The sequence below is a fragment of the Triturus cristatus genome, chromosome 8 (assembly GCF_964204655.1).
Source record: "Triturus cristatus chromosome 8, aTriCri1.1, whole genome shotgun sequence".
In the NCBI taxonomy this organism is placed as follows: domain Eukaryota; kingdom Metazoa; phylum Chordata; class Amphibia; order Caudata; family Salamandridae; genus Triturus; species Triturus cristatus.
Genome location: NC_140591.1, coordinates 1,671,894,894 through 1,671,915,060, shown reverse-complemented (window position 1 = coordinate 1,671,915,060; position 20,167 = coordinate 1,671,894,894). Strand labels below are relative to the sequence as shown.

Below are 20,167 nucleotides of genomic sequence, written 5' to 3'. Positions count from 1 at the left end.
CCTCCTTGTTACTGAACTTCTGGCGGACCCTACAGACTCCTGTGAATAACTCGCACTTTCCATTTGCAACAACACCTCCGAACTGTGCAGACTACACATCTTTTACCACCCCCCAGGCAAGAATGACACCTTCACTGGCCACCTCATGGAAATCATCACAGCCAAGGTTTCCCCTAACTCTAATGACATCTGGGCGATTTCAACTTGCACTGGAACGATCCTAAGGACCCCCAGGTCAACGCCATCAGAGACTTCTTGCGTGACCAAGCCCTTACCCAAGCCTGCTCTCTCCCTACTCACTCAAAAGGCACCACCCTAGACTGGATCATCGCTATGGAATCAGCGGTCAAACTTATCTCTATTGACCCATGTGATTGGCCTGACCACCACGCTGTCACCTTCCTCCTGCCTAGCACCCACAAGACATTGACACCACAACCAGCGATTCCAAAACGATGGGTTAGAGACACAAAAACCTTGATTTAGGGAAACTGGCTGCGCGCTGTGAGACCGACCTCCCCCCCTCAGTGCACTTCGGTTAACCACCTAGCGGATCACTACCCCTCAACTATATCAGACATTCTCGATGACCTTGCTCTGCTAAAACTAAAAGGAACCCAGGTCAAAGACCGGAATCCCTGGTTCAACAGATCCCTTAACAAGGAGAGGAGATCGCTTCGACAGACTGAACAAAACTGAAAACAGCACCCGTCAGCAACCCATCTAAAATCTTCTCCGCCAGGCCAGAAATACCAACAATAGGAAAATCCTCAATTCTAAAAAAGAATTCTTCAGAACAGAACTAGAGAACGCCAAGAACAGACCTCGCAAACTATTTGATTTGGTCAAACACCAATCCAACAAACTAGCCAACACCTCCAAAGAAATGCCTAAAGTTCTAATATCATGTGAGGAATTTTCATCCTTCTGCAATAAAATCTCTGCCCTAGGAAACAAACTTATGTCCGTAACTAATCACCAAAATCCGTAGGCTCTACCTCTTCTCTCCGCGCTGCCCTCCCAAACTTCACCCAAAAACCAAGCACACTGGTCCAACTTTAAAGTCTATGACGAACACTCTATCTTGAAAATTCTAGCCTCCTTAAACCCAAACAATCACTTCAATGATCCTCTCCCTTCCAACTGCCTAGCTGCCGCCTCTCAGGCTATCATCCCTTCCTGGACTGTAATAATCAACACCTCCCTCCAACAGAGCTTGATACCTGACTCTCTTAAAGCTGGCCAAGTTGTCCCCATCTTAAAATAACCTACGTTGGATCCTGCTTCCGCCGGCAACTACAGACCCATATCAAACATCCCACTCCTAGCCAAAGTTCTGGAGAAATGTGTGCAACACCAGCTGAGCCTACACATCACCAACTTCCACTTTCTAGATGACTTCCAATCTGGGTTCAGACCTGGATACTGCCCTAAAACCACCCTCCTCCATATCGTGGATGACGCTCTCCAAGCCTTCGACCAAGGCAAAACCTGTCTCCTAATCCTCCTAGACCTATCCTCGGCATTCAATACAGTCAACTACAAAACACTCCTTCAACGCCTCAAATTCAGGATGGGTTTGGATGGCAGCGTCCTTGAATGGTTTAGGTCCTTCCTCCAAAATCTCTCACAGAGAGTCCTCATCTATGGTAACCTATCCACTCCCTCTCTTATCTTGGTTGGAGTCCCCCAAAGATCAACCCTTTCCCCTACCCTCTCCAATCTTTACCTTGAACCGCTCACAGAGGTGCTACACACCACCAATATCTCCTACCTCATGTACGCTGACGACACACAGATCTATATAAAAATCTCTTCCCCTGAGGACATTCTCTCCCTGAATGAGGCCTTGAAGCTGACCTTTCACTGGCTCAACGCCAACCAGCTCAAACTTAACAAAATAAAACTGAGTTTCTTCTAATCTCCCCACCGAAAACCAATCCCGACATCCAGGAATGGATCAAGGCTATCACAGCGCTAAACTGCCCTCCTACCATTGGGGACTCTGCGAAATCCCTTGAAGATCCCTGGACGGCAGCTTGAACATGCAGGGCCATATCAACTCAATGGCCAAAACTGCCAAATTTCACCTGAGTTACCTAAGAAACCTGAAATCCTTCCTCAACACCTAAACGACCTAAAAACGGCAATTCAGACACTAATCATTTCCAGACTCGAATATGGATGCTCTACTCTCACAGAGCTACCCAAGAACTATCTGGCCCCTTTGAAAGCCTGCCTCAACGCCGCCGCCAGACTCCTAACTGGCTCAAATAAATTCAACCACATCTCTCCCCACCTTAAAGCTCTGAACTGGTTTCCCCTTGAGGCCAGAATCCAACTTAAACTGGCCCGCATTGCTTCAAGGCTCTTTACTCCAATTCCCCTGCATTTCTCGCCCAGAAACTCGTGATATCAGGAGGAGCCAGAAACTCCAGATCTGCCAGAGACCTTTTGATCCAACCAGCACGCTTCTGGAAAAAAAAACTGCAATCGGGCCTTTTCTGGGGCCGCTCCAAGAATTTGGAACACTCTCCCACCCATCATCAGAAGACTTCCATCTTTGGCACGCTTTAAAAAGGAGACCAAAACTTTCCTAATGGGCAAATTCCTCAGATAACGATCATATTACAATCACCTCAGCGATCTGTTCCACCCACCACTCCGGCATTATCCATGGCTTTTATGGGTGATACCTACCCTGCACTCCTGGGCATCCCACCCAAGAGTTTGAGACTGCGTGCCTTCTTGTATAATGTATGTACCTATTTTTTTATACCAAAGTATACGAGACTTTGTACTGCTTGTTTTTGCTTATATATTGTATGTACCTATTTTTACCCCAATAGTACCCTCCCCTCCTAAATCTATTGTATACCACCCTTCAAGCTTGTAAAGCGCTCTGATACCCTCACGGGTCTATTTCGTGCTCTTTAAAACCTTAAAATAAATAAATAAATAAATACTTTGGACCCCTAAAATGAGATGGGGCTTACAAGTACATCTTGGTGGCAGTGGATTCATGCACTATATTCCTGTGGGTTTGGCCTCAGCGCTCGACTGACACCCGAATTGTTATGAAGGATTGGCGAGTCTTTATAAGACATACACAGTTGGCACATTGCATTCTCACCGTGGCCCTGCGTATAGCTCTCAGGCTTACAAGGAAGCCTAGGGAAGTTTTGGTGTTCCAATGCTGTACTCATCTCTGTATCATCCTGAGGGAAATGCGATGGAAAAACCGGGACTTAAAGCAATCTTTAACAGCAAGGGTATTAGGGTTAGGTGGTAGTGAGTCAATCACCTATATGAGGTTCAGAGGGCACTTAAAAACATGCCAAGAAGTTACCTACGAGGCCGTATTCCTTAAAAGAACCTATTTGGGATGAGAATGTGGGTACCTGACCTCGAATGTTGCAGCACAGTAGCTGACAAAAAACCATTTGACATCGATAACAGTTTGGCTGTTTTACAGGAACTCAATAAATTCCAGGCACTACAAAACAACGTCCAAGTAAAATGTAATGCCACTGGGGAAGTAAAATCAGTTACAGCAAGACCTGTCTGGATACCAAAAGTCAGGGATCTGGTCAGAAAACAGATTGTAGACAAGAAAGAATTTGGGCCATCTTACAGAATGCCTGTATCTGTCTTGGCTGTCAGAGAAACAAGAACAGTACTTCTTCCGCCACTTGCCAGTAAAAAAGAAAACATATTTGTCTCCATTGATCTGATCAAACCATACCATGTGGCTGATACTGAATAGCAGGCCACATGGGCTCCTGGGTAGCCGCTGATCTCGGTACCATACATGAGGTTCAGACAGAAAGACTGATAACATTTGAACAGTCTTCTATACATAGTAATGGAGTTACCAACAATGAAATGGAAATCGTACCTGTTGAAATTGAACATCTACTAAGCAGAATTGAAATATAGATTTCATTTTGGCCTACCACCGGCATCTACATCAATATTCCTCTACAGGACACATCTGCAAGTTGAACAAAAGCTGCTGAGCTGCCAAAGATTAATCAAACTACATCTGGCTACTTCATAGATTTTGATAATTTTTCTCTCGATCCAAGTGAACCTGAGTTATTGCTAGCTCCAGTTTCCCACAAAAAACAACATAATAATTTCTACCTTTGGCTGAAAAAGACATACCTAGTCTCACCATGGCTAAATCACTGCAGAGCAAATGGCATACTGTTCTTATTCTTCTGGGTAGGTGTAGTGACTGTCTTTTTCTTGACCGTGAATGGACATTATCTCCCAGAATATTCCGCAGTATCACATCTGAACTTGGTACAGAACCCTCATACGTCATCTCATTGTGAACAGAGAGTCGTGTCCTTTGTGACCATTACGGCAGTTCCAGTTCCTGACAGAATAGTTCAGGACAGAGTTTCATACGATGTATTTGGTCCCACTGAACTTTTGAAAATACTATATGTGTTCAAAATTTCTTTGAATGATTTCATCACCTCCAATACATTCTCTGACGATTGGGATTTTGGAACTGTAAATAGTATGCTGTCTGCTTTAGAACAATCTGCTGCATTTTAGAAAAAGGAAATGTATGATGACAGGTCTGATTTTCACACCTTGTATTGTTACCAACATTATGGTCATCATTTTTTCCATAAAGTAAGTACATCTCGTAATGTTTTCACAGACCACCGCCTAAAGGTATTTCAAACATGTTTGTACAACAGTTAGCTTATTTTTCTGGGTTTAATATATCAGATCCACACTCACATTATTATAAGCTTGCACCTACATCTGCAAAGAAAAGTAGGATTTTGACTTATGGAAAGACACTATAGACATAAAATCAGTCTGCAGTGCTAAGGAATGACAGGTTCAGGGAACTGAGGTACTATTTAGAGCATACCTCATACCACAACAAATTATCTTCCTGAACAACACTGTGCAACAAACTTCCTGTCTTGGGTTAGCCAAGATTAAGGACTTGAATACACCTCATATTCAATTGCTTTTCCACTTTGAGCGATGGCAACACTATACAGAAAATGGTGAGGGTACACTAGATTACTTCATACATGGCGTTTCATACAATTCGACAGAGCCCAATTGGAAGGAGTGGTTAGTTTGGCCTATCAACACAAATAGGCGTCAGTCAACATTCAATTGTACCACGAAGGGTTTAGTATTCATAGGTCTGACTTACGCTATGTACAACGAGAACATCTGGGGGTGGTGACATCATCTAGTGTTGGGAAGTTATGCCTAGATTTGCTAGGAACCTTGACACTGTCACAGGTGAAACAACACTTGTCCTTACTCTCAGATGACATGGATTTAAGGGATCTTTTGCTAGGTCACTGGAAACTATGTTGTAAACGCTTCTTATACACAATCTATAATTACATTTGGAAAATCTATCAATAGGAAGCTGCAGAAAGATTGTGTAAAGTTGACAGAGTTAACTTAGAAAAGTCTTTGGCTGTGGTTGACAATGGTATGACCACACTGACATCCACGATTTATTCACTGGACAACATTGTATCTTCTGCTATAGTTATAATGGAACAGGATCTGTCCAACTTACAACACAGGAAGTCACAGTTACAATCCATTCTATAATTAAGCTGGACGCTACAAAATATTGCTCTCTGGTCACGTGCCATGGCGATAAATCAACAGTACATCTCTGTTCTCTGCTTATAATCTATCGGAAAGGCAGATGAGAATGGCAGAAAGAGATAGAAAATATACAATGCTGCACATTGAGAAATTAGACCATTTACCTTTCACCGTGGCAGAGTCACCATCCACAGAATGGTTAATTCATGCCAATATAATACTGCCAGTATCAACTTTCTAATTTCAATATTTCCTAGAACACCACAAGGTAGGCAGATATGAAGCAATGGGTAAGGACTTCATCCATGAATCTTGTGATTTACCGTACAGATTTAGATGCAGGAATGGGGACACTGAAGTTTTTCTTAGCGGTACAGACTGTGAGACTTCATTAAGTGGGTCTCTAATGTGCCAGGATACTCTGCTTCACAGGGCCTACAATGGTTCAGTTGCAAACTTATCCTGTCATTTGAAAGTATCCCCAGCTGTCGTGATTAATCGAGTGTTCCGGCTGCTCTCAAATAGGAGTTACTTAATTCTGAATGATCAAGGTAGTTGTGTGATGCTTCCTGGCATCGTATATCTAGTCGCAGTAAGTTCCAGGGTTACTTGATGTGTTCAAGTATTGTCTCCACATACCCACAAAGTCAGGAAGGCGCAGTTATGGCCTTTGTTGAATGCTTCCTTTATACGGTTTGATTCTCTGAGCTGACTGAAAGCCATGCTTTTACAAAAAGCCCTTAACCTAGCCGGGAGACTTTTGATCTTCAGGTTGCAAGGTCCTCAGCTGACATTCAGGCACTGCTCTGATTTAACTGCTCTTTCCATTTTGGAAATAATGGCACAGCATATCTTTAACATGTGTAATAGGAAGGGTATAGTACACCTATTTAAGACAATAGGTCCCGGACTGTTAAGCACCTTTAAGATAGTCTTCGGAGTGGGTCCAGCTTTTATACACTCTGAATTTAGAGGCATTTTTTGAGGGCGTCCACTAATCCTGCTACTGGTAGTGGGAATCCTAATTTAAATTTTTCTGCTATACAATAGACATCCCAGTCACCAAGGAGATGGAAAAAACACTCTTGGAGTGACGTTACCGTGACCCCATGGTACTCTATCTGGGCACACCTTGAGTTCGGGAACTAAAGGAGTCTTGGTTCCTATCATTCCAACTAGTCTGAATTGACTGTGTTTTGCCTGTTGTCCGCTGCTTGTTCTGTGGACAAGAACGCATGTTAGATCTCTGTCTAACACTTCAATCTGTTGCGCCTCTGGACGTTGATGTATTACTGGACACATTAAAGGCCCACGTAGTGCAGTGTCCTCAGCGTATTCCCATGTTGATGTTGGCATTCTTAGAGCCACCACAGGATGCTTCAGGTCCTATTGGATTGGATACCGGCTCTACTACAGGCACACAGGCTTTGGATGTTTCAAATTCTTCCCCAGCATCGGCTGTGGGAACTGTAGAAGATAATTGTTGCTCGATTGACCTGATCTGTGTGGTGTTACAGGGACCGTCATCTGCGAAGACAAGCAGCAGTGATGTTGCGTCTCCCACACAGGACACCTAAACATTTGGCTCTCCGTGTGCTGGGAAGAATTCAGCCTTTTTCCAAAACAACCGAAATTGGAATTTTAAACAAACCTTTTTCTTCTTTACTCTTACTGAGCACTATGGCTTTCAGACGCTCTCACTTGCTCAAACAATATATATGTTAACAAGTTTTATAGGACTTATAGGACTTTTAACATATATAAAGGACTTATAGAGTTTTTGGCAATTTTTCCAAACTTTTAGAAATTTTAATTACGAACATTTTAACAATATTTTATGATTGATTAGAAGGAGCTTCCCTTTTTTAGTTTGTCTTCCGGTTGGATGAGGAGTGGGTGTTATGATTTGTAATATACCCCAATATAGGCTTGGGTAGTCACCTAACCTTTCTCCTACATTTACCATACCATTGTACTACATAACAGGTTTGTGCTGACCTTTTACCTAGTTAGGTGCCTCATAAATGCCGTGTGGTTTTCTCTAAAAACTAGCCTAATGTATTATGCATGAGGATTCACAGACTCACAGCAGGACTACCATCTTTGGCATCTTCTGCAGAATAACTATGTATAAGGGTCATCCCTTTTGCCACCCTCGGCCGACAAGACACAGCTGCGTAGAACCCCTGAGGGTACTTTTTGCGTTTATAAACACCATACCCTTGCTGAGGCAAGAGAAGAGAAAGACTTCCATGCTGAAACACTAATGTGAGATGCTAAGGTTCCTGCACGCAGATACTCAAGTGCGCAGTGGTCTGACATTCCTTGCGGGATCCATTTGAGACCAAAATGGGGTCCTTCATTCCTTCACACCAGGTAATGGGGTTGTTTCTTTCCTAGGGTATATCTTACCCCTACACCTACATACATGCTCAATACTTTTAGGTACATCTAGTTAGGGTGAGCATCGTAGGAGTACGTATTTTTCCTGTCATGTTTCTATATACCTGCAAATATCTATTGTTTTAGCACTATGGTAGAAATCTAACATCCATTTACTCATTTGACGCTTTTAATCGTTTATATCTGTTTCTGTCTTATGGTTGTTGCAGCACACATATTTTACACTAGAATGATGCTGGCTCAATAAATGCTTATTGAAAACGTTCCCATTTTTTATTCTGTGTATCTCTCTGAGACAAAGTGAGCAAGAGTGACTGAGCGAAAAGTACCGTACTGTTTCCATTATCCCCGAGGGATCAGGGTTGTCATGTTAAAGAGCTGCCTGAAACTATTTTCTCCTTGGTAAGAAGAGTTCATAGTGGCACTGTGAGCTAGCTGTTATACAGGTGAACATATCTGGTGGGGGTGTCAGGAATCATTCTGGACACCAGTCCCACAGTTTATGTTATCTAAACTTGCAGATCCTATATAGGTTTATAGGAGCTACACAACACAGGTGTGATTTCCAATTAATCCTTTGGCCTGTGTTGTGGGTCACCAAGAGTTGGAGCCATTCCTGCTGTGGCAGAAAGTCCCTTTGACAAAGGGCAGTGGAGAGGAGAAATCCCTTTAAAGGAACTGACACACCTAAATCAAATTTCAAGTGCTAGACATTAAATCATATATGTGTCTAGATTTGGACAGTAAAAATAGGACCCCCCATACTTTGTTGAACAGCAGCAGGAGGGAAAATCGACAAACTTCAGTAGCAAGAATATGCCTGCCTGTGAAGGCCGTGGAGCCCTCTGAGGACAAGAAGAGTATCTGGAGGGAGTGAAGCCCAGAGGGGAGCCTGTCCAGCGGACCCTGTTGAGCATAGGGTGGAACAGATTCTGATCTGGTCACCACTATTACAGGAGTGGGGGTCATCATCCTAATCCTGTGGAAGCCTGGCTCGTTGTCCTGGCATGTGGGGGCTGCAGTCTGACTCGCAGTGCCAGAAGTTGGCCACATGAAGTGAGGGACATTGTCCGTGTAGGCGATGTTGTCTGTGACCCCATGTGCCAGGAAGGGGCCATCGTGAAGTGCATGCCATGGCCCTTGGTAGAACTGTAGACTGTGTCCTGAAAGGTCACTGAAAAGTGCAGGTCATCACCCGTTAGAGAGGCAAAGTTGGTGACTCCTGTGTGCCTGGAAGGTACTACAGTAGGGACAGGGCCTCTGCCCTGGTTAATTGTGCAGAGGATGCTCTAAGGAACACTTACCAATTGCTGCTCAAGCCACAAGAGGACATCAATTACTGATGCATGCCATCTTGGGACTGAGGTGGCCAGATGCATCATTTGGTAAAGACTGTGAGAGGTTGTGGACTGTTGGAGAAGGAAGCCCAGAGCTCGTGCAGTAGCAGCCCGATCATCCTGGCTTCCAACAGGTGAAGTAAAACTGTTCCAGACCAATGGGGCCTCAGAGGGCTTGCACTGAGCAGGTGGTGAACTGTTAAACAAAATGTAGACTTTGGGGTGTTTAGGATTAATGTGGGCTGTATCTGGGAGTCTCCTCCATTATTCAAATGGCGAATAACCACCCCTACAAGAAGGGACATAGGGACTTGGGGATTTTGCACTGGATAGCGCTCTGATGCCGACCTGAAATGAGCTGTGTGGATTATTTAGTGTGTTGTACATGCTGTACGTGCTTACATTAAATGCATGGAGAACACAGCTTTTGACAGACATTATGTGATCAAACTAAAAAACAGTCTAGAAGAAGCAGTACCAGAAGAGGTACTTAGACTCCACCCACTTCTTGGTAGCCGGGAGTACATCTTTCGATTTGGCATACATTGTGTGCTTCCAGTGTGTGTTCTTCATGCATATGTGACCAATTTGTGTATTTAGCCAGCTGCCTCCGCCGGCAGCAGCGTGCCTGAGCTAGCACTTTCAGTGGCACACACATGACATCATGACATTCTAATGCTATTATAGGGCCTTTGATAACTAGACAATTTAATGTGTTTGTTTTTTTCTGGCTGCAGAACAGGTGGGAGGAGGACGGCCATTCTCGTTAAACTACAGAGTGCAGTTGTGTGCTTGAGAGCCCGGGGCTCCACTAATTTACATGGAGTTTTTGGGCTGGCTTGAAAGTAAAACTGTCACCTGACCTTATGTGATCAACAAATAAGACCTGTCAGAGTCCTGAGGAGAAAGGGATTGGATATGGCTGAATGTGTGTGCTTCCACTAAAAGACTGCATGCATTAAACTGTTTGGCCAAAGTTTACACTTGATACAGCAGGACTGAGTTGGTTATGGAGGCCAGCAGTTATCATGGCCATATGCCTGATCTGTTTATTATGAAATCTTACGATAAAGGTAGTAGGCATGCCGTATTTATTGTGAAAAGCATATGTTATATTTGATAGGCATTTAAGTGTGGATTATTATTACCCGATATTAAAGCCTAAAGTATTTGTTACTTGGAATCTCACAGATTACTGTAATAGGCAATGGTTCAGGTTTTGATCACCCAGTGTGACAAGCTGTGGATACAGAATATTTGCTCAGTGGGAACCCTTGATAGGGCAGCTTGGGAGAGATAGTATTTTGCTCAGACAACTGGAATGTTTTGTATAGATTTCTAATTTTATGACTGTGTGTCTGAAGGTTGCCTTGTGGAACAAGCTTAAATTCAAAACGGATGGCTCACATTGGTTATTGTGACAAGTTATAGGCATCTGCTGCCACATGTCTGATCTGAAATGCAGTTGGTCGAGCTTATTAATTGCAATTCTTGAAACTCCTGGAACTACAGCCACAAAACCTAACAAGTTTAGAGCTGCTGCTGACAGGTGAGTTGAATTTCATTATGGACCATGAACATTTACTCCATGATCCCATGAAAGAGCCCCCAAATCCATGTGGTATACCTCCTACAGAATCAAATATTCTTGTTGACATCCGAGCAAAAGCATCACATGTTGTGGCATCAAAAAAAATCTTATTAGATTATACCTTAGTTACCCCCTCTTTGTATAAACAAATCGGTTCTTTTGAAATCATAAGCAAAACAAGGAAGTGACCAGCTCCCTCTGGCTACTAAAATTAATTGGGAGGTTATCCTAGACGCTAACTTTGAGAGAAGGAGGCTCCAAAATTCAATAAACAAAATGTAACTCCCATTTAACAAGGCTCTATGAAGCCTGGCTAAACATCATTTACAGCAGCCTTATCAACAACCTGGCATTCCTGACAACAGACCTAGGAATCATTGACAGATGTCCCAATGTCCTCCTAAGTTTATTGAATTGCTTCACAAAACAGCATCAGAGAGGACAAGGTGGCCCTGCGACCTGTTTAACACCTAGTACACAGCAGAGTTGGGCACCCTAAAAAAAAAACAACCTGCCTGAGAAGGAGATTTGCCAAGAGCGGAAATAAGAATTACTCAGACTCATTCATCAGACCAAAATGAATTAAAAAGAAGGCACCTATGTTCCTCCACACTTAAACAGTGCCTAACGGAATGAGATTTGCTCCAATGCGTTCTTGTTGAAGAGTAAATTGAAATCACTGTTCGGACAATTTTTGATATTAGTATTTCATGCTATACTATGTTAGGGAATTCTTAAAGCACGCATTTACCCAAGGGTGTCTTGGCGCTAACTAAGCAAAGAGCAAGCTAGAAAAAAATAATTTCGTTTTTAAATAGCCAGGTTTTGATCTCCTTCCTGAATGCCTATAAAGAAGAAGTGGCTCTGATATGTGACGCCGGACTATTCCATAACTTGGCTGTATCATAGATGATGCTCCTGCCCCACCCGGCCCCCAGTTTGCTTTTTTGATTTTAGGATCAGCTAGGGTATTAGAGTTGGCATTGCGGAGATCTCTGTTGGAGGTATACCATTTAAATGCCGACCTGAGAAATTCCGGACCTATGTTATGCAGTCCTTTATGCGCAAGGCATAAGGCTTTAAATTTTCCCTGGCTGCTGATGGGAAGCCAGTGAAGTTTACAAAGTCTGTGAGAGATAGTGTGATACTTAGGAAGCTAAAGGATCATTCTGGCAGCTGCATTCTGAACAAGTTACAGCCGCCTCAGATGTTTAAATAGAGACTATTGCAGTAGTACAGTAGACTACTGCAATGATCCAGCTTTTCCTATAATTATCAGGGATACATGGCAGTATTATCCTGATCATTTTTAAGACATGGTAGGCTGAAGATGTCACCACTGATACTTGGGCACCCATGTTAAGATTATCATCTATAATGACTCCCAAATCTTTGGCTTTGGAAACAGGAAGGGGGGGATGAGGAAGATGCTCTGGCTACCAATTAGGGGACCAAGTGGTGAAGGTTTCCCGAATAAGATAATGTCAGTTTTTCTTGAATTGAGTTTCTGGCTGACAGCTTTGATACAGTCTTGACATCTTTGAGGGCCGGATATATCATTATTGGCCTCCAGGATTATCGATTGTGCATCGTCAGTGTATGAAGTTACATTCATTCCAAGACTTTTGATGAGCGGGCCAGCATGGACACATACACATTAAATAGAGTGGGGTTCAATGATGACCCCTGAGGAACTCAACATGGCAATGAGTAGGGGTTACATTCATATTTCCACAAGGATACCTTTTGCATCATAACTTTAAGAAAGGAGGTGAGCAGAGCCAAAGCCTTACCCTTCACCCCAATCTCCGCTAGGCAATGGATAAGGGTTTTGTGGTCAACCGTATTGAACGCAGCTGATAAGTCCAATAGGATCATGACTGCAGAACCCTCATTATACACCGCCATCCTCAGCTCTTCCATTGCTTTGACCAGGGCACTGTGTCCTGGCCAAAAGCCAAACTGGGTAGAGTCTAAGAGATGGTTGTCCTGAACATATTTTTATAATTCAATATTCATGACTTTTTCAATGATTTTGGCAGGAAGAGGCAGGCACGCGATCGGGGGATAGTTAGTAGCATCGGTGCAACTCAGAATACATTTTTTTAAAAGAGGGAGAATGGAAGCCTGTTTCCAAATTTGCAGAAAACACCTGTGGAAAACATGATGTTGAAAATATTCGACAGGTTCCGGGTGATTATTTCAGGGGTAGGTTTCAATATCTTTATACTGGTTTGCTATGTCTGGGACCAGCTGCGCCACATTTGGTATGAAGAAGATTAGTACTGGTTCTTAAATAAAATGCCCCAGCACTGAAATACTTGACTGGGATAGGTTGAAGACCTGGTAGTTCTTCCTGTCACACAAGTGATCTCACTATTAGGTGGCCTTCTAGTCAGATGACAATGTCCTGAAGAGACCCTAACAGTCACACAGGGTCGAAGCACCTACAAACCCTCTCTCTCTCACACTTGTTATGTATAATTAACTTCAAGGGATTCCACACTGACATATACAAACCTTATCTATCTAGTTTGAAAATATAATCATCGTTGGAACACTGGCTTGTCTGCACTAGGATCGCTTTTTTGTTGATTTTTACACTTGATTGGAGTCAAAACAATACAAGATGCAAACTATATCAGTCCTGTGGTTTGTCTTCTTTGTAAATAATTTTGGTCCGATGAATACATCTGAGTAACTCTGGCTTCCCTCTAAGAAAGTACCATTTTTTAATGAGGCCCACAGAAAAATTGTTATATATTTTTTTTTGCAGAGTTTTATATAGCGCGAACTTGACCCGAATCCAATCGGGTATCAGAGCGCTTTACATGGCACCAGTTATGTAACAAGCAGACACACATTAATTTTTTGTTAGGCACAGGGAGATTAAGTGATTTGCCCAGAATCACAGGATGTTCAGCGTCATTACCGAGATTCGAACCCAGTTACCCAGGTCCGAGATCGAGCGCCCTAGCCATTAGGCCAACTCCTCTCCTCTATTTTTTTATACCTACCCTAGTCGACGTTGGCAGATAGGGTTGTCCTTGTTATTTAAACACAAAGACTGGAAAATAAATCATTCCTGCATAAACAGATGCGACTAACAATAATATAAGTGCCAATGTTGGAATAAGAAAAATATTTTCAAGCTGAAAGGATGCCATAATACCAAAGAATAGACAGCTCAGCATGGCTACAGAAAAGTCAGTCTGTGCTCTGGAACATTCTACGGTCAAGACTAACAACATCAATGTAGTCATCTGGATTAGGTTTGTCTCCGATATTTACATGACTTGCATCAAGAACATCCCTATTTATGCACCAACAGCTATACAGCACTAACATTCACTGCAGCGATGACTACCCAAAAATTTGGAGTCAAGCAATATAAATAATATTGCCCCAGGTCCAAATGGTATTCCCGTTTCCATCTTCAGGTTGAACCAGAAATGTTGGGTTGATCTTCTCTGCCTTCTGAACAATTCTGTTCTGGAAGTGAAAACAATTTCTGGCTCCGGGAGGGGCTCAATTCACCATCCAATGCACAAGAAGGGAGCTCCCACTAATAAATTCACACATTACACCCACGTGTTTGATTCAAGCTTTTTGAAAGATCTAAACTTTTTCCCTGTACTTCTCAGGTGTGAGCCCATACCAGAGGCATAAAGCTTCCTTCATATTGGGATAGAGGGGATTACCCACTTCTTCCAAATGTGTCAAGTGGTTCCTTCCAGTGGCCTCAAAGTGTTTCCACAGGCCCATCCCCCAGTGCTTCTCAGGGACCTCATTCATATGCAGTGCTGCCTCATAAGATGCAAAACAGGCATACATATCCTCCCACCTTCTGGAAATTCTGACCTAGATCTTTGGGAATGCAGACCTTACCCCCAGATTGCACTGGCTATACGCTGCCACCATTTGCACTGAACTCCCCCTGCTTGGCCTTGATGTCCAGCTCTTCCATGCTCAATTCATGTGCAAAAATCAACTACCTTTCTTCCAAGGAAAGGGTAGCTTCCGTGTTTTTTTCTATTTCCAATTTCCTCAGCAGTTCCAATTCATGATTTCTGACACTTTGCCCCTCTTCTATTGCCTCAGGAGACAAATATCTGGAAGACACATGGCTGCCAGCCACAGAGGCTTCTCTTCCTACAGGCAAGTTCTGGGACATAAAGTACTCCTTCTGGCAAATAAACATCCACAATGGTATCCCCTGTCTCCCCAGCTTCTCTAGCCTCCCACCAGGCACTCAAGGCCTTCTGCAGCTCCTCTTTCATAGAGGCGCTCCTTATGGGGCATCCAAAGCTTTTGACAAATTGTCTGAGTTGATCCACTAGGTATGTAAGAGTAACATTTCAATATCAAACTCCAATCTGCAACACCTTCTGCTGGTTTACCATTTAGAGACATGGTCAGTGGATACTTCAAGAGTCAATCAAAAATAGAATCAGAAAACACAGTATGTGGTTGCGTAGTGGTCTGTACTAAACTAGTGACGCACACCAATCGCTGTGGGTCAAGTACAAATACAAGTTCAATTCTCTTTATGCTGACTACCAACTTTAGAGAAGGGGGCACTAATTGGCAGACTAGGGACCCTTGCTTCTAGTCAGGGTAAAGGGGATACACATGTTAGATAACCTCAGCTCACCCCCTTGGAAGCTTGGCACGAGCAGTAACACAGTGAAAACACCACAAATGGACACCCCACCAGACAAACAAACAAGACCAAAACAATAAAAATCCAACATACATATATCAAAATAGCACTTAAATCCGAAGTACTACGCCGACCATGTGGTCAGTGGCATCGGGCATAGTGTCACACGGACCCCAAACAACAGTACCTTGGAAAACAAAGTCTATAGATGATGCACTGCACCATGGTGGTGAGGCGTTGGTGTTGAGGTCAAAGCCGATTCCCTGGTAGCCACAGGGGAGGAGAGGCATTATGACCGCGAGCAGTTGACTTCTCACCTGCTCTCCAATCCCTTCACTCTCCAACTCGACTCCCCTCCTTCTCCATATCCCTCATATGATTACCTTTCAGAAACGGTCACCATCAGCACTCTGGCCTCTCATCCCGTTCTCCTAAAACACACTGCTTCCTCTCTGTTCCTAGTTATCAATCCAAAATATCAGCTGTGCTCACACTTGTCTTTAAATATTCGTGCTACCTATTACCAAGCTGACCCCACGTGACTGCTTTCCCCAGCTGCTACCATCAATTACCACCATAACTCTGACGAAAGACTCCGACTCCCATAATACACCTCTCTCCCTCACTCACAATGACATGCTATCCTAATCCTCTGGATCTTTTGCGTACATGTGTTTAAAAAAACTGCTACATGCACATTAAACCTAATCTAAACCTAACCAGAAATCACCCTTTCCCACAGATTCCATGACAGAAACATTACGATGTTTAATCTGAAATTCATAAAAAATGAACTCAATCCCAAAATTCTGAATCACCTAAAAAATACGTGCACACTGTCTATACTTCAAATAACTGGTTTCTGTAAAAGAGAACAATGAGTAAAAAATAAAAATGCCAAATTTCCAGTTGTGACGGTCAATTAAAGTGACTTCAACTGTTCATACTAAATGTCCAAAGGTGTTTGTAGACTAAACTTCATTTCTTGTGTCTCTGCAATGACAAGTACATTTTGCAAACTATTTTCCATTTTTCAGATGCTCACTGTAACTGAAGGGTGCATCAGCTCCTTGAGGCGATAAATTGTGTAGCAAACATTTATATAATAGAGCATGCACCCCTTCCCTTTAAATTGCTCCAGAACTCCAAAACCTTATTTGTAAATGCGTGCGTCCAGTGTCCGTGGATCACCCCAAACCACAGTCAATACGTGGCTATGTTTTGTCCAATCTTAAATACATATGTCATTGTTCTTTCATCACGACGGAGACAGCATGATTGAATCTGCAATCTTTATTGACATCTTCAAATACCAGCTGCATGCCAATCCAGGCTTTATACACAGGTACGTGCAAATCAATCACGTTTTGAAGTTGACACGCTGTATGAATACCCAATGCATTTCGAGCCTTCTTGGCTCTTCGTCAGGGGTTACTAGGACAAATACAATAAACAGCTCAATCACAATATTTAAAACAACATCAATATACAACACACTCTTAAACACCTCTGTGCCCTCAATCCTATTCAAACTTAATTCAAATACTAATAAATCGCTGCCCCATACACCTCCCCATACCACCGGGAACTGCAATTACCCTCAGTATAAAATAAACATAAATAACACCATACCACCCATTCGGCAAAAGACCCATTCCCCTTTCAGAAACGGTCACCATCAGCGCTCTGGTCTTTCATCCCGTTCTCCTAAAACACACTGCTTCCTCCCTCTTCCTAGTTGTGAATCCAAATTATCAGCTGTGCTCACACTTGTCTTTAAATGTTTGCGCTACATATTACCAAGCTGACCCCAAGTGACTGCCTTCCCCAGCTCCTACCATCAATTACCTCCGTAACCACGGCGGCAGTCCATTTTAATGAAGACGGCAGTCTGACTGATTCTTGGGTGGTCAAAAGAGGGGTGCTCCAGGGATGCATATTGGCCCCTCTGTTATTCACTCTTTATATTAGCAAACTAGGGCACGCTTTGAAAAATCGTTGTAAAGATATACCTAGAGCAGGTGCAAACATGGTCCCGGCACTTTTATACGGTGATGACGCGGTCTTAATATCCAGAACCGCAAGAGGGCTGCAATTGTTATTAAATTGTTTTATAGATTTTATGGATTCTCTGGACTTAATCACAAATTTAGAAAAAATCACATACAATGATAAAAGGTTCTAGGAAGGCAGCTAAAGCAAACTTTTACTGTAAGGGGACTGAGCTAACCAAGGTGTCTGCTTTCCCATATCTTGGGGTGCTCTTTGATGATCAACGCTCATGGTGTGCACAACGCCCACTTAAAAAGAATGTTTTAGCTAGAGCGGCAGGGGCAACATTAGACTTGTGCAAAAAGAATAGGTTCTAAGCCGCTCCCTGCGATTTTAAAGATTTATAACGCTAATCCCCATGACTACCTATGGTAGCGACATTTGGGGAATAAGGACGCGACAGAAATACAAGTGGCAGATAATAATTTTATGCATACACTACTTTCTGTCCCTGCATCCACCCCAATTTTTAACGTACATGAGGAGATGGGAGCGGGTTACATCTCAGACCTGATTGCGGTTACCCCACTACTCCGCTGGATGAGAATTTGGGCTAAAACAACCCCAAACTTAAGTCAATTAATAACTCAGGATTGCTTAGTGTTGGATAAGGCACTAAACATCCCATGGCTTAAATTCATTAAAGATCAGACAGAAAAGTTAGGTTGCCCCAAATTGTTTATGTTCCCTACCCATTTGACTAAGACCGCCGTTAGAGCAGTTAAGCTGAAGTTTTTAGACAAATGTCAATGTTTTAGGGAGGAAAAGGAACTAATCAAGCCCTCGGTGAGAAAGTATGTCATACTGAGCCTGGGACAGCAGATGCAACCATATTTGACTTATATAAACAAAGCTTATCATCTCTTTGTTTTAACAAAATTTCGTTAAAATATGGTACCCTGGCTACTGGCCTTTCCGAAAGGTTATTTTAAATCAAATTTATCAAATAGGTGTACATGTGACAACTTCTCAGAGCAAGACACTCTACACATTATGTTCTTTTGCTCCCATTATGACCACCTACCCAGAAAGTACATCCTCCCGCTGCTAAGGGATCAATAATTTGTGCATGTAAGGCCAGCTCTGGTCTACTTGCAAATGTTAAGCTCACCTGTAATTTGCTTGGGGGTAGCCAGTTTCTTAATTGGTAAAATTAGTGTCGTACTTTGGTATTTGGGAACACGTAGGAGACAGGGGCCTACCCCTGTTTATTCATGTATTAGCAAACCGCGATTGGTCAATGCGGTATGTACAAGCGCTTTGCATAACGTCCCATTGCCAAATGCACTATGTATACGTTATTATACATTGACTCCGTGGGTTCCATCTTGGAGCGGTGGCCATCTTATAGTTGCCCTCACATAGACAAACACATTATAAGCAAGTACGGGCCTTTAGAATACATGTACTTTCTTCTTGACTTCTCCATGACCTGGGCAGCTGGTCTCCGCTGCCCCAGGTCAGTCCGGTCTCACGAGCTCCCCTTCCTCCGGCCACCTGTGATTAGCATCAGGGCTTGACACACCATAAAGTCCTTTCATCGCACACAAGCCTCCGGCTAATCACTTTCGCACCTGCTTGTTCCTGCTTTATGGCCTGTTTCTCAAAACAGGAGATGCTCATGTTTATTGGGGTCAGTTGATATCTGATGTGGGATCTGAGCCTTGCTGGGTAAATAATTGCGGGCTGGCTGAACTGAAATGTGAGATTGCAATCATGACTCTGCTTGTTCTTTGAAGTAAAATATGTGAATGACCAACTGCAAGAGAAGGGCGGTGTTGCCCAGATTCTGTATAAAAAAGGAAACTGGTTTCTGTTCTGGAGACTGCCTCATTCAGTTGCTAGGGCTTCTGTGCGACGTAGTCTCACTCATTTGAGTTTAATAAAGATGTCTTTTCATATTTCAGCTTCTGTTGCCAAGTTCTTTGTGATATTATCAAGATATGCAGAATTTTATAATACCACATCGGGAAGTACTCGAAGTCATAGGGTGCTACCCCTAGCACCTCTGGGGTCTCAAAAATTGGAGTACTTCAGTTGGCGCCCACGTAGGGCCTCATCAGAGAAGTGACTTTCTGTGGGAGTGATCTGGTCAGGAGACTGAAATCTACTGGAAGGACAGAACGGGATTCTACCAAGAATGTACTCTGTGCACAGGGATTCTGGAGATTCTTTGATTATGTAGTCCGGTATATTTCTGCTCTTCCTGATTTTGATCCTCCACATGATGTCACTCAAAAGGTGAGAAAAAGAACCCTTTTGGCGTGAGTATTATAAAAGACGTATGGGCATGTAGAACTTGACAATTAGAATTTGGATAACCTTTTGATTATTAAGAATAAGAATTAAGTATAAGTGGGTCGCTCCCAGTCCTTTGGTTCTTTGGGTCTTTAATTTGGTTATCGCAATTACCAAAGCCAAGGGGTTGGTTTCTTGGTTTCTGATTTGGTCATTGCAATTACCAAAACCGAGGGTCTCGCATATTTGCGAGTTTATTGGTAGAGATAAACC

The 20,167-nt window shown here is 42.9% G+C and overlaps 1 protein-coding gene across 1 annotated transcript in view; it reads right to left on the bottom strand.

Annotated features, from left to right (window-relative positions):
* LOC146808560 (extracellular calcium-sensing receptor-like) overlaps positions 1–15,894 on the bottom strand; it is a 134,024-nt gene extending 118,130 nt beyond the window's left edge. Inside the window, exons 1-2 of the mRNA XM_085624008.1 lie at positions 15,792–15,894; positions 15,098–15,277 (exon numbers count right to left, since the gene is read on the bottom strand). Of these exons, the coding sequence (XP_085480134.1) occupies positions 15,098–15,277; positions 15,792–15,894 (283 nt within the window). The remainder of the gene's footprint in view (positions 1–15,097; positions 15,278–15,791) is intronic.
* Positions 15,895–20,167: the final 4,273 nt, after the last annotated feature.